This window comes from Saccostrea echinata, unplaced genomic scaffold (assembly GCF_033153115.1).
Source record: "Saccostrea echinata isolate AGI-Se365-2 ecotype Australia unplaced genomic scaffold, CSIRO_AGI_Sech_v1 ptg000056l, whole genome shotgun sequence".
NCBI lineage: Eukaryota > Metazoa > Mollusca > Bivalvia > Ostreida > Ostreidae > Saccostrea > Saccostrea echinata.
The window spans coordinates 13,202,504-13,217,571 of NW_026889805.1; the positions used below are offsets into that span (position 1 = coordinate 13,202,504).

The following is a 15,068-nucleotide window of genomic DNA, read 5'->3' on the forward strand; positions in this document are numbered from 1 at the left end:
ATATCTTCTTCTTAAAATAGTCTACCTTTAATAATTCATGCATAGCGGGTAGCATAGCGGCAATGTGTGATGCATGGCGGGGGATCGTGAATGCATGGCGGTACCGCCATGCAAAAACGGTCTGGGGAAAACACTGATTCTGTATTTCTTTTATAGAAACTAGAACAGTTAAAACGAGAAATATCCCTAATTGATGATGATACTGAAAAAGTTGATGTAAGTAGAAATTTTATTTGTTGTGTATGATATTTATAATTAGCACATTAACAAATTTATCCAAGCTGCAATAAGAATTTTGTAACATATATCATTTAAAGTCGTCATTTCATAAGTTCTATGGTCAATACAATGGCCTTGTCAGCAAATACAATCTTTCATTAAGTCATATGCTGACTGATGTTTTTCATACTAATTGTCAGGCCATTATTTACACACTGAATTGTCGACAGATTTTTCTGTTATTTATTGATCATGACAAGGAGCACAAGGCAAGTGTGACTGGTCGGCAGGGGATGCTCACTCCTCCATGGCACCTGATCCCACCTCTGATGTTTTTTGGAGGTGCTCTGCTCCCGATTTGTATTGTTTTAATGAACTTTGAGCTCGAATACTGCTCGTTATCTCCATATTTCATCTTTTGCAGGGAATGCTTTCAGAACACAGAAGAAAATATCCATACATTCCAGTGAGTGTTTGAATTACATTTTTATGCCCCGCCATGAATATGGCCAGGGCATATGCTGTCATGTCCATCCTTCTGTCCTTCTATCCCTCTGTCTGCCCTTCCATCGTGCTTTTTCGTTAAGCTCAGTTCAAAGCTCAGATTCAAAGAAACAATTCAAGATATTTTTATCAAACTTCATATGATGATAGATATTGATGAGAGCTATTCAACTGCCTCAACATTTTTTACCTTAAACTTTCCTTTGACCTTGACCTCACTTTTCTTAAATTGGTGTTTAGTTCAGTTTTAAAGAAACCATTCAAGATGGTGTAATCAAACTTCACATACTGATACATACAGAAGTAATGTTTTCAACTGCATCAACAATTTTTGACCTTGACCTTTCCTTTGACCTTGACCTTACTTTTCTTAAACTAGTTTTTAAGCTCAGATTCAAATAAACAATTCAAGATATTTTTATCAACCTTCATTTGCTGATACATACTGAAGTAAGCTATTTAACTGCATCATCATGTTTTGACCTTGACCTGTCCTTTGACTTTGACCTCCATATACTGATACATTCTGATGAGAGCTATTCAGCTGCATCAACATTTTTTTTTTACCTTGACCTTTCCCCTGACCTTGAACTCACTTTTCATAAATTAGTGTTTAGCTCAGTTTTAAATAAACCATTCAGGAGAGTGTTATCAAACTTCATATGCTGATACTTTGACCTCTCTTTTTAGGTCACCTGAGTCACTCAGGTGACCTATTGCTATCCGTTTTCGTCCGTCGTCGTCCGTTGTGCGTCGTGTGTTAACATTTCAACATTTTCAGCTTCTTCTCTGAAACTGTTGAACCAATTTCAGCCAATTTTGGCATATAGCATCTATGTGTGAAGGGGAACAAAATTTGTGAATTTCACGGTCCCTGCCCCCCTGGGGCCTGAGGGGTGGGGCTAAAACCACTAAAATTAATGCAATCTTTAAAAATCTTCTTCTTTACTCCTGAACAACAAGGGGTCAAACTGTTGGCATAATTGTAATAAGCATTGAGCCCTCTACCAAAATTGTGAAATTCATGGCCCCAGGGTCAGGGGTTCTGGTGCTAGGGTGGGGCTATATAGATCATATAGTGAAAGTGCATTATTTCTTTGAAAATCTTCCTCTCTACTCCTGGGTATTATTGAAACAAATTGAATACATAGTTATGATAAGCAAGGGTGACTCTACCAAAATTGTGAAATTCATGGCCCCAGGGTCGGGGTTCTGGTGCTAGGGCGGGGCTATATAGATCATATAGTGAAAGTGCATTATTTCTTTGAAAATCTTCTTCTCTACTCCTGGGTATTATTGAAACATATTGAATACATAGTTATGATAAGCAAGGGTGACTCTACCAAAATTGTGAAATTCATGGCCCCAGGGTCAGGGGTTCTGGTGCTAGGGCGGGGCTATATAGATCATATAGTGAAAGTCTATTATTTCTATATATAGTGAAAAAGCAAAATTTCTTTGAAAATCTTCTTCTCTACTCCTGGTTATTATTTAAACAAATTGAATATATTGTTATGATAAGCAAGGATGCCTCTTCCAAAATTGTTAAATTCATGGCCCCAGGGACAGGGGTTCTGGTGCTAGGGTGGGGCTATATAGATCCTATAGTGAAGGTGAATTATTTCTTTCAGAATCTTCTTCTCTGCCCCTGGGTATTATTTAAATAAACTAAGTACATTGTTATGATATGCAAGGATGCCTCTTCCAAAATTGTGAATTTCAGGCTCCCAGGATCAAGGGTTCTGGTGAAAAGGGAGGGGGGGGGGGCTCTATTGATTATATAGCGAAAAAGCAAAATTTCTTTGAAAATATTCTGGTTAAAAAGCAAAGAAGCTAAGTGTATAGTTATGATGAGCAAGAATGCTTCTTCCAGAGTAGTAAATTTCATGACCCCCTGGGTCAGATGTGCTGGTGTAAGGGTGGGGCTCTTGATAATATAGTGAAAATGCATTAATTCTATTAAATAATCCTGTCTGCTCTTAGTGTTAAGCAGACAAACAAAGTGATTACTTATGATGAGGAAACTTCTGGTCCCAGGGTGAGAGGCTCTGGTGTTTCTCGGTGGGGGGTGGGGGGGGGGGCTCTATTGATAATATAGTGAATATAGTGAATCTGTAGTAAAAATGCATTATTTCTTTAAAATCTTCTCTGCACCTGGGCATATCAGAGGCAAAAAGAGTAAAAGTTTTAATAAGGAAGGGTATTTTTACCAGATTTTTGAACATCTGGACCATTTGTTCAAGTGTTCTGGTCCTGGCCAGGGCTCTATTAATTTGTATTCTACTGAGAGGAGTTATTCCCCTTTGCCATTTACTTTTGATAACTAATCACTGTAAATAATGTACTTGAAAGGTTAATAGAATAAGAGAATTATGCAAGAATTGTTATTGTATAATACAAAAAGTACTTTCTTAGTTTTAATGATCAGGTAGACTTGTAAGTACAGTGGCGCCGCGGTAATCCGGACGCCAATAATCCGGACGCTTCACCTTCTGGACGATATTTTCTGGGAACCGATTTTTTCAACGTTATTCTGTCTCATTAATCCGGAAATTCGCGTTCCGGATCCGGACGGTCAATTTCTACTACAAAACGTAAAATTTCATTGAAAAATGACTCGTTTATCCGGACGGTAATTTTTCGAGGAACGACTTTTCACACCTTTCTTGCAGTAGTGATAATTATTGTAAAAACATTGTCCGTGGAGTCAGTTTGAAGGCGGTTACCTATGACCTCTAAACAATAGCGTCTATAATTAGCGTGTGTTTACCTTAGATAAAACACACGTCTTTTATATCATAAAAGCCGAAGAATTTAGCTTATACTGTGCATTAATGAAATATAAATCCGTTCAGAATACAATAAATTGCTAACGGTTTATAAATTTATGAGAATTTTGGAGAGTTGTAAATAATTTTTTTTTACTGAATAATAAATCACGAGATTTCGTTGTAGTATTGAGTTGCGTAAGTTTATCAAAATACGATTTTCCAATTCTCAAAACGCACATCATTTGAAACTTTTTTTTTTTTCCTTTCCATAAGACAATTTATTATGATACATTATTTCTATTTAATGCGCTAAGAAATACGTAACTGGCGTTAGTTATAAATGCCGATCACGTTTTTTCAAGGTATATAACTTAGAGTTTTTAGAAAAAGTATTGATAATCCTAAATATGGCTTATGTTTACGTTGAATATTTGCAATACGTACACTGATTACAGTGTTTAGTTACTTATTTCCCTATGTAGTGAATATACGCGGTTAGTCATTTGAACATTCTCAATGGTGATAATGAACAGTTCTACCGGTACTTAATATGAGCTTGAATAAATAAAAAAAAAATGTGCCGAAATAAAACAGTAGCAGATCAAAATTTGGTCAGCCCATGTAACTACACGTCAAATAGAAGGCGAGTAAAGTTTCTTGTGTTAGAAAAGGAAGTTTTTTTTAAAATATTAATTATTGCTTTTAAAACTATAAAAATAAAATCAATAAGTCAAGGTAAAATAAAGGTGTTTTCTTTGCCTTCACATTTGATACCACTATGTTAATATGTACATGCTTTGAGAGGGTGATTCACTTATCCGGACGATTCATTTATCCGGACGATTTCGTTGGGGACGGAGGCGTCCGGATTAACGAGGCGCCACTGTAGTAGATAAATAAAAATCAGACAAAAATAACTTGTCTTATTAAATGTTCATCAAAGACCAAGAGAGGCCAATGTAAGAGATTTCAACAAGGAATTAAAATATAACAGAATCACCGATAGTTTGTTAATATACTTATGGTGAGAGTGATAAATGGGGAAGAGATTAGAACCTAGTTTATGAACTGTTAATGAATACTAGACTAATTATTTTGTTGATCCTGATCACCCTATTTTTCTTGCATTTGGGCAACAAAGCTTCACCTTTTAGTTCATTTTATACTCTATGGATTCTCTAAATTGTTGTATGATACTCAGGTGACCGTTAAGGCCCTTGGGCCTCTTGTCTTAAATTAGTGTCTAGTGCAGTTTTTAAGATATCATTCATGATATTTTTATCAAACTTCATATGCTAATACATACAGATGTAAGCTTTTTAACTGCATCAACATTTTTTGACCTTGCACTTTCCTTTGACCTTGATGTCACTTTTCTTAAATTAGTGTTTAGCTAAGTTTTAAATAAACCATTCAAGATATTTTTATCAAACTTAATATGCTGATACGTATTAGTGAAAGCTATTCAACTGCATCAACATTTTTGACCTTGCACTTTCCTATGACCTTGACTTCATTTTTCTTTAATTTGCATTTTGCTTAGTTTAAAAAAAAAACATTTAAGATATTTTTATGTAAGCTTTTGCACTTATACATAATTTGATGAGAATTTACCTATATCCAATTTTTTTAGATTTCAATTTTAAAGAAACTATTCAAGATAATCTCATTAAACTTCATACATAATATAAATTTTCATGTTGCCTTACTAATATATACTCGGCGTGGCATTCGTGTCCTATGGACATATTTCTAGTTTATGAAATATAAAAATGTTATCTACACTTTAATATGACTTCTAATTAAAGCAGCATGAGTTGTTTTTCTGCCATTTTTATGCTGCTGTAAATGTGCTATGATGATCATTTTGCATGTAAGATAAACCTTTATGATAAATAAGACAACTAAGCATTAAATTTTATCAAAACTGTGAGATGTTTTATGTAAGAAATCAATTTTGCATTGGATGACAATAATTGTAATTTGCTTTTCATAGCTTTTAATACAGTAAGTTTTTCCAACACAAATATGAATAACAGAAGATTATAAACCTTTATGTTGTTTGTATCACTGGAATTGTTAATTACAATTTTACAAAAAAAAAAAATGCAACTCATATTGCTTCAACATATTGCTTTGTTTAAATGAAGGATCATTTGGTGCCAAATGGATTTGAACCAACAATGAGTACTAGCTCTGATCAAGGAAGCCAGGATGGATTCAATGGCAGTAAAAATGTAAGTTTGTGTCGCATGTACATTTATCACAGTATTTCAAATACTTGTAGATTCATAAAAAACACATTTAAAGAAAATTGATACAAGAGTTATTGACTTCAGGGCATTTTGTTTTGAGTCCATCTTAATTATCTGTATTTTAATACAATTACATAAAAACAAATTAAGGGGATCAAAAATATATCATATTAAATTGAATTACATGCACAAATTTTATTCATCATAAATAACTTTATTTTCTAAAATTGGCTCTTTTTTATTTTATTTTATTTTTTTTTTGGGGGGGGGGGGGGGTGTTACTACTCCAGTTTACTAGAGATTACTTTTGACTTGGTGCTGAGGTATATCAGGTGCATAGGGATGTTAAAAGAGGCTCTTACTTGTAGGAGTGGGGAGAAGGGTTTACAAGATCTGATGGGTATTTTTCATCATAAAAAAAAAGTTTGGGGTGGGGAGTTATTAAATTTAATGCATGTTGTTGAAGGCTGGAAAACCCTGGTTACAAACAACAATGGCATCAAGAAGGAAAAGAGTCAGTCAGCACTTTGAAGATCTGGAGCAGTGTTACTTCTCCATAAGACAGAGAGATGAGTATAGTAAGTTTATATAGGTATTCTGTGTAACTTCTCCATAAGACAGAGAGATGAGTATAGTAAGTTTATATAGGTATTCTGTGTAACTTCTTAATAAGACAGAGAGATGAGTATAGTAAGTTTATATAGGTATTCTGTGTAACTTCTCCATAAGACAGAGAGATGAGTATAGTAAGTTTATATAGGTATTCTGTGTAACTTCTTAATAAGACAGAGAGATGAGTATAGTAAGTTTATATAGGTATTCTGTGTAACTTCTCCATAAGACAGAGAGATGAGTATAGTAAGTTTACATAGCTATTCTGTGTAACTTCTCCATAAGACGGAGAGATGAGTATAGTAAGTTTATATAGGTATTCTGTGTAACTTCTCCATAAGACAGAGAGATGAGTATAGTAAGTTTATATAGGTATTCTGTGTAACTTCTCCATAAGACAGAGAGATGAGTGTAGTAAGTTTATATAGGTATTCTGTGTAACTTCTCCATAAGACAGAGAGATGAGTATAGTAAGTTTATATAGGTATTCTGTGTAACTTCTCCATAAGACAGAGAGATGAGTATAGTAAGTTTATATAGGTATTCTGTGTAACTTCTCCATAAGACAGAGAGATGAGTGTAGTAAGTTTATATAGGTATTCTGTGTAACTTCTCCATAAGACAGAGAGATGAGTATAGTAAGTTTATATAGGTATTCTGTGTAACTTCTCCATAAGACAGAGAGATGAGTGTAGTAAGTTTATATAGGTATTCTGTGTAACTTCTCCATAAGACAGAGAGATGAGTATAGTAAGTTTATATAGGTATTCTGTGTAACTTCTCCATAAGACAGAGATGAGTATAGTAAGTTTATATAGCTATTCTGTGTTACTTCTCCATAAGACAGAGAGATGAGTGTAGTAAGTTTATATAGGTATTCTGTGTTACTTCTCCATAAGACGGAGAGATGAGTGTAGTAAGTTTATATAGGTATTCTGTGTTACTTCTCCATAAGACAGAGAGATGAGTATAGTAAGTTTATATAGGTATTCTGTGTAACTTCTCCATAAGACAGAGAGATGAGTGTAGTAAGTTTATATAGGTATTCTGTGTAACTTCTCCATAAGACAGAGAGATGAGTATAGTAAGTTTATATAGGTATTCTGTGTAACTTCTCCATAAGACAGAGATGAGTATAGTAAGTTTATATAGCTATTCTGTGTTACTTCTCCATAAGACAGAGAGATGAGTGTAGTAAGTTTATATAGGTATTCTGTGTTACTTCTCCATAAGACGGAGAGATGAGTGTAGTAAGTTTATATAGGTATTCTGTGTTACTTCTCCATAAGACGGAGAGATGAGTATAGTAAGTTTATATAGGTATTCTGTGTAACTTCTCCATAAGACGGAGAGATGAGTATAGTAAGTTTATATAGGTATTCTGTGTAACTTCTCCATAAGACAGAGAGATGAGTATAGTAAGTTTATATAGGTATTCTGTGTTACTTCTCCATAAGACAGAGAGATGAGTATAGTAAGTTTATATAGGTATTCTGTGTAACTTCTCCATAAGACAGAGAGATGAGTATAGTAAGTTTATATAGGTATTCTGTGTTACTTCTCCATAAGACGGAGAGATGAGTATAGTAAGTTTATATAGGTATTCTGTGTAACTTCTCCATAAGACAGAGAGATGAGTATAGTAAGTTTATATAGGTATTCTGTGTAACTTCTCCATAAGACAGAGAGATGAGTATAGTAAGTTTATATAGCTACAGTCCCTGAAACGTTCTACTTTCCCACTTGAACGGTGAGCGAATGGTGAACGAACGCTGAACGAACGCAGAGCGAACGGTGATTGAACGATGTGTGAACGCTGAACGCAACTTGGTGAACGAAGTGTGAACGGTGAGCAAACGCAGAACGCGAACGGAGCGCGAAGTGAACGGTGAACGCAAGATGAACGATTTAATCGGAATGCCTCTGATCTTTTCCTTGCATTGAAACTATTCTATTGTATTCTTATGCCTGGTGCTAAAAAAATAAATAAAAAATAAATAAACAAATCAATGAAAATTGTCCTAAGAAAGATGATACATGCACATTAAGTTTTGATAACACGATTTTTATCGCTGTAAAACATTGTAATTGTTACCGAACGCTGTAGTATAAAAGATAAAATTAATCTAGTTGTAAAATAAATATGTTTATTCTTATTTGATAAATAAAACCATTACAAATAATGTGGATTTTAGAAGAGAAAACTAAGGACTTATAGAATGAATTGCACATTTGTAACAACCATACATATATTTCCGTGCCAAGGCGATTCCGTGTAAAATAATGAGAAAAAGAATTAAAATATCTTACAAAGGTATGTGGGTGTTTATTGCATAAATAAACTAGTATTTTAAAATTTTAATGCAATAATATATTTATGTGTCAGTTTTGTTAGTCCCCTACCGGTGAAACCGGAGGGGACTATAGGTTTCCTCTGTCTGTCCGTCTGTCTGTCCCTCTGTCTGTCAGTCTGTCCCACTTGGTTTTCCGCACTTTTTTCCTAAACGCTTGCAGATATTGAGCTGATTTTTGGTATGTGAGTGTATCTTGATGAGTTACAGATCAAGTTTGCATTTCGTTCCGCTTCATTGATTTTTGACGGAATTATGGCCTTTTCAATTTTCAGGGGTTTTCCGCAATTTTCTTCTAAACGCTTTCAGATATTGAGCTGATATTTGGTATGTGACTTTACCTTGATTAGTTATAGATCAAGTTTGCATTTCGCCCCGCTTCATTGATTTTTGACGGAACTATGGCATTTTCAATTCTTAACGGGAACCAGATTACACTTGCCGGTAGGGGACTAGTATTGCTAATGCAATACTTTCAGAATGCTTGTTCTTTATGATGATTTATTGAGTAGACTTCTACATGTATCTGCGGACATTTCCCGGCTGTGATTATACTCGGACAAGATGATACAAAGAGGCATTCATATTATTTGTTATAGACTAAATTTTCACAACTTGATATTTAAGTAATATGCTGTCATTGTTTTTATTAAACAGACAAATGAGAGAGAGAGAGAGAGATTCAGTTTTACCCCCCCCCTTTCCTCGAATGTGTTTACCTATATCAAACAAAAATTCTTAATTTTCTAAATATATCAGGCAGTGAAAGTAACCATTTTTTATCAACAGATCCATTTGTTTTACAGTCATAATTGGTTTTTATTTTCCTGCTTCAAGTTCACACGAAGTCCACGTGCTTGACCTGTCAATCAAAATCATTCGACACTGTGCAGGTGTGAAAGTCTCGTCACACGGAAGGCAAAGTGTTAGTATTTCCAAGAAGTTTTAACATTTTTTCTTATCATTTTTAGATCTGATTCCAACATTTCAAAAAAAAAAAGTAATAAATGAATAAAATACATTGGGAATAAACACTTGGAATGATTAAGCCGCTTGAATTTGAAACATGCTCCTTGCTAATTTAAAATATCACCGCCGGCACATGTATATCTTGAACTACTATTGTTTAATGACTTTGTTTAGATGCATGTTTGTTTTGAGACTGAAGTTTTTGTGCTACAAAACACATTAACTTCTTTTTAAATGTTAATTAAGATATACTGGAAATACTAACGAAGTAACCGATTTAGTGGAAAAGGGGGGGGGGGGGGGGCTCTTAATCATGTCGAATGGCAAACATATAATGTTACGCTGAAAAATATCATTACTGGAGAATCACCTTGGTTATGTTAATGATAATCATGTTATAAAGGCATTTCTCTCTCTGTAATTAAAGACTTTATATATGTAAAGTAGAAAAAAATTCTATAATGTATTACATTTTTAACAGATATTTTTTTTAAACCACACTATCAATTTAATTCGCTCTAAAGATATTTAATAAACTGGATATCCGCAGTACTCTTTATAATTCTCAGAACTAGTTCTAACGTATTTCTGTATAATTTTTTAAAAAATATGTTAGAAATAAATATTGTCGTAATTTTGCTGCAGTTGGTAAATTAATTGACTCGATTATTATCTATCCATTAACGATTTGTCGTCTTTAACATAACGACAAAATGTCGCAGTGCTAGTATCTGTATTTTGCCCTGTATTTAGATTAAATTTTTCAGCATCATTCTACATAGGTACATACACTGTACATGTACTTATAACAACATTTATTTTCCATATAAATTTAGTAAATAACCTTAGAGCTAAGTTAGGATAATAAAAATAAATATTGTAGATAATTTTTTTACCATGAAATAATGATTCTTTAAACACGATATGTTAATTATTTAATTCAAAACCTGTAAATCCTTACTTTAAAAAAGATAAGTCCTTTCACTTTGGAGTTCCGAATGACAATAAAGACTGAACAATAAGTGAACGCTGAACGCAAGGTGAACGCAAAGTGAACGAACGAAGAGCGAACGCTGAACGCAAGGTGAACGGTGAACGCGAGCGCACGGTGAACGCTGAATGCAAAACTGTGAACGGAGAGCGAACGCTGAACGCACGGTGAACGAACGGTGAACGCACGCTGAACGAATGGTGAGCGAACGGAAAAATGGGAAAGTAGAACGTTTCAGGGACTGTATTCTGTGTAACTTCTCCATAAGACAGAGATATGAGTATAGTAAGTTTATATAGGTATTCTGTGTAACTTCTCCATAAGACATATTGATGAGTGTTGTAGATTTATATAGGTATTCTTTGTAAATTCTCCATAAAACAGAGTTGAATATTGTAAGTTTAAACAGGTATTCTGTGCAATGTTTAACAAGAACTGATCAAAAGCGTTATTAGAGCAAGTTAACTCATTCATAAAACATGAATTGCATTTTATATCGTAACTTTCATAGCATTTGACTTACACTGAACTTAAGACTGTACTCTGGTCAATTTATCTTTGAAACTTCAAACAATTGCAACATGTAGTAAAAAATCTAACAAACTCTGATGAGGGGAAAGCATTATTTTTGGCAACATAAATTTTCATTGAAATTTCTATGGAAAAGGTGCATAATCCTTGTCATAATATTAAATTTCAGGTAACATCTTGGTGCATTTTTAGCTCACCTCAACGATGTTGGGGGAGCTTATGTAATACCCTCAGCGTCGGTGTTCCACGTTAAGGTTTTTGGAGCAGTTTTCTTTTCAAGTACTTCTATGGCCTATATTAGATGCATGGAGGATGCTTCTAGTGTGTTTCATTGTATTAGTCAAGGTTTCAGATGCTGCAATTTCAGCTAAAGAATGACCAGGTTAATGTTTTTGGAGCAGGTCTCATTTCCAAGTAACTATAAGCCCTATATTGACCAAACTTGCATGGATGATACATCTAAGGATGCACAATACTGGACTTGCTTCAGATGCTGAATCTGATATATATTTTTCAGACGAGTAACCAGGTTAAAGTTTTTGGAGCAGATGTCATTTCCAAGCATCTATAAACCCTATATTGACCAAACTTGCATGGATGATACATCTAAGGATGCACACTACTGGACTTGCTTCGGATGCTGGATCTGACCTATATTTTCTGGATGAGTAACCAGGTCAAAGTTTTTGGAGCAGATTTCATTTCCAAGTAACTATAAGCCCTATATTGACTAAATTTGTATGGATGATACATCTAAGGATGCACTCTACTGGACTTGCTTCGGATGCTGGATCTGACCTTCATTTTCCGGATGAGTAACCAGGTTAAAGTTTTTGGAGCAGATCTCATTTCCAAGTAACTATAAACCCTATATTGACCAAACTTGCATGGATGATACATCTAAGGATTAACACTACTGGACTTGCTTCAGATGCTGGATCTGACCTACATTTTCCAGATGAGTAACCAGGTTAAAGTTTTTGGAGCAGATCTCATTTCCAAGTAACTATAAGCCCTGTATTGACTAAACTTGCACGGATGATACATCTAAGGATGCACACTATGGACTTGCTTCAGATGCTGGATCTGACCTACATTTTCCGGATGAGTAACCAGGTTAAAGTTTTTGGAGCAGATCTCATTTCCAAGTAACTATAAGGCCTATCTGAACCAAACTTGCATGGATGATGCATCAAGGGACGAACAATCTCAAACTTGCTTCGAATGCTGGATTTGACTTACATTTTCTGGATGAGTGACTAGTTTTAAGTTTTCAGATAAGTCTATTCCCAAGTAACTGCAAGCCCTATCAGACCAAAATTGCATAAATGTTGCATCTAGGGATGCACACTCCTAGATTATTAGTTTAGTGTGGGACTTTGCCTTATACTTAAAGACAACATTCATTGAGGTGAGCTCTGTAATCTCTGATTACCTATGTCTTCTACCCCGGTGAAAGAGGAATTGAATTAAACTGTGTATGATAACATTTGTAGATGCAGTAAAATCTTCTATACCCCCCCCCCCCCCCAAATCATTACAAATGTTAAGGCCAATTCAGATTAAAAATTATATTTCCTCACCTCATACACTGTAGTAATAAAATTTTAGGGGAAAGGTTGTCAAAACTTAGGTCAAGTTTGTCTCTAAATCTTTATTTATATTTTTTTTCATTATATTAAATTCTAATTTAATGGAAATTTATGTATTTTCATTCTTTCTTAACTCTGTATTCACTATTTATTAAAAAATGCCAACATTTTCAAAAATATCAAAAAAGAATACCTCAGGTTAGATCCAAAACATCCATTTCAAATTTACATTACCAATGTGAAGTAATAATTTATTAAACTGTATCAAAAATGATTACCCCCGTAATTTTGGGGGTATAGGTCGATGGGGTATATAGGTCGAAAGGCTCAATTTCAGTCGTAATTTTTAAAAAATCCTTAGATAGGACGAATCCGGAAGATAGGACGAGGCTTTGTTTATCGATTTCCAGAGATTCTTACGTAGATACTACGTATCAGAACATGTAACCCTCTTTAACTTAACCCGTGATATTAACATATTGAAAAAATAAACTGGTATTTTTATGAGTACAGCATTTTAATAGTGTTTTATACAAACATAGTTAAAATTTCCCTGAATTGTGATATAACGTATTTTCTCCAACTTGCCTGTTCAATGCCATCGTAGTTTGACTCTGTCCTTAAACACATAAATACGGTAGTATACAACAGGTATTATTAGGGAAATACCCGAAATCAAACAATAATCATTTCCATTTTAGAACATCTGGGACACATTCTTTTATTCCGACGTTATTTACCGGGATACAATATTAACTTCGATGACCGCCATTTTTATATTTCTTGTCCAGGGATTTGCTAAAACACGCAAATGACTATTACCAGTACATGTAACAGTGAGCAGTTGAAATTAGTTATATTAACATGCTATAATTTTGCTTGAGATATTGCTGAAGAAATAAATTTAATTGAGAGTACACTCGCAATTTAACAGTCATTATGAATTTCACAGTTTTGTTTGTTCAATGATGTATAGCACTAATACCCCTGTAACGGCACGTGGATCTGTTAATCATGCCCCGCAGGTGTTTAACCAACACAGGTGTTAACACCTTTGTGTACACGGTGTATATCCCTTTATCTGTCAGACAATTAAAATTCTATTAGAAGCCAATCTTTGTATAATTCAGTGTACCACTTGGGATATAAAACAAAATAGTTATGACTAGCGGTATATTTGGTAAATAATTTTAGGAATTTACTGGCAACAATTTATTTCACGTATTTTACATTTAAATAAATATCACAAGACAATGGAAAAATATTTAGGTATACTATTTCAATTAATTGTTACAAATAAATGGAAAAAAAAGATTACAACTGCGATTGTGAAAACGCTTCCGTATTTTAAACTTTGATACGGTTGCGGTTTTATTTTTAGTAAGCGATTGCGACTTCCAACTTCACAAGATGGACACAGCATGTTGTAAATATACGTTGAGACATTATTTACTAGATGATATAATTTTTTTTGTACATCGACGGATATTTAATGGAACTTATTTTGTAAGAAATCAATGGAAGATATTTAATTCTTTATTGTTTAGTACTTTTTTCTCGGTAAAATAATTTAAAAAGTTACGAAAATGGCACAGATTTGTTTTGAAATTGACGTAAATATCACTAATTTGGGGGCATTTTTCATAAACTTGAGCCTTAGAAAGGTCGATTCGTTAAATTGGGCGACCCCAACGGTTCTGAGAAAAAAAGTATCGACCTATACCCCAAAACTTACCCATATGAGATGTACCTGTAGCAAGCACCTGTTACAGAAGGTTTTTTTCTTTAAACAGATGGAGAGGAGGGATTGGATGAGTTCACAGAATGTCTTTCAAAATTCACCAAGTTTAACTCATTTAGATCACTAGCAACATTAAGTTATGCCAGTGATATATACAGTGGTTCCAGTATAGTATCCAGGTAAGTGAGATATATATTTATTATACCTCTGTGATGTTTATTTTTCTAAGCAGCCCTTAACATGGAATAGTTTTTGTGCTATTTGCCCATGTTGATATAGCCATTGAGCTATTCTCTGGCAGCCATCCATTTCCCTCCCTTTTATTGGAACTCTTCTGGTTTTACCTGGATCATGATAAGTAAAGTCTGCTTTAGTATAATAACACACCTATATACTGACTTTTGGACATTAGCAAGGTTTATTATCCCCCTCAACAGCAACTATTTCCATCGGCTGCACGTAGGAAAATAGTTGCTGTCTTGGGGGACAATAAACTTGCTATTGTTTAAGATTTTATTGTAATAGAGGAAGA

The 15,068-nt window shown here is 34.1% G+C and overlaps 1 protein-coding gene across 1 annotated transcript in view; it reads left to right on the forward strand.

Moving 5' to 3' along the window:
• Positions 1 to 15,068, forward strand: part of LOC133173859 (uncharacterized) — a 75,408-nt gene that overhangs the window by 5,128 nt on the left and 55,212 nt on the right. Inside the window, exons 8-12 of the mRNA XM_061308932.1 lie at positions 157 to 216; positions 644 to 685; positions 5,645 to 5,731; positions 6,216 to 6,327; positions 14,589 to 14,715. Of these exons, the coding sequence (XP_061164916.1) occupies positions 157 to 216; positions 644 to 685; positions 5,645 to 5,731; positions 6,216 to 6,327; positions 14,589 to 14,715 (428 nt within the window). The remainder of the gene's footprint in view (positions 1 to 156; positions 217 to 643; positions 686 to 5,644; positions 5,732 to 6,215; positions 6,328 to 14,588; positions 14,716 to 15,068) is intronic.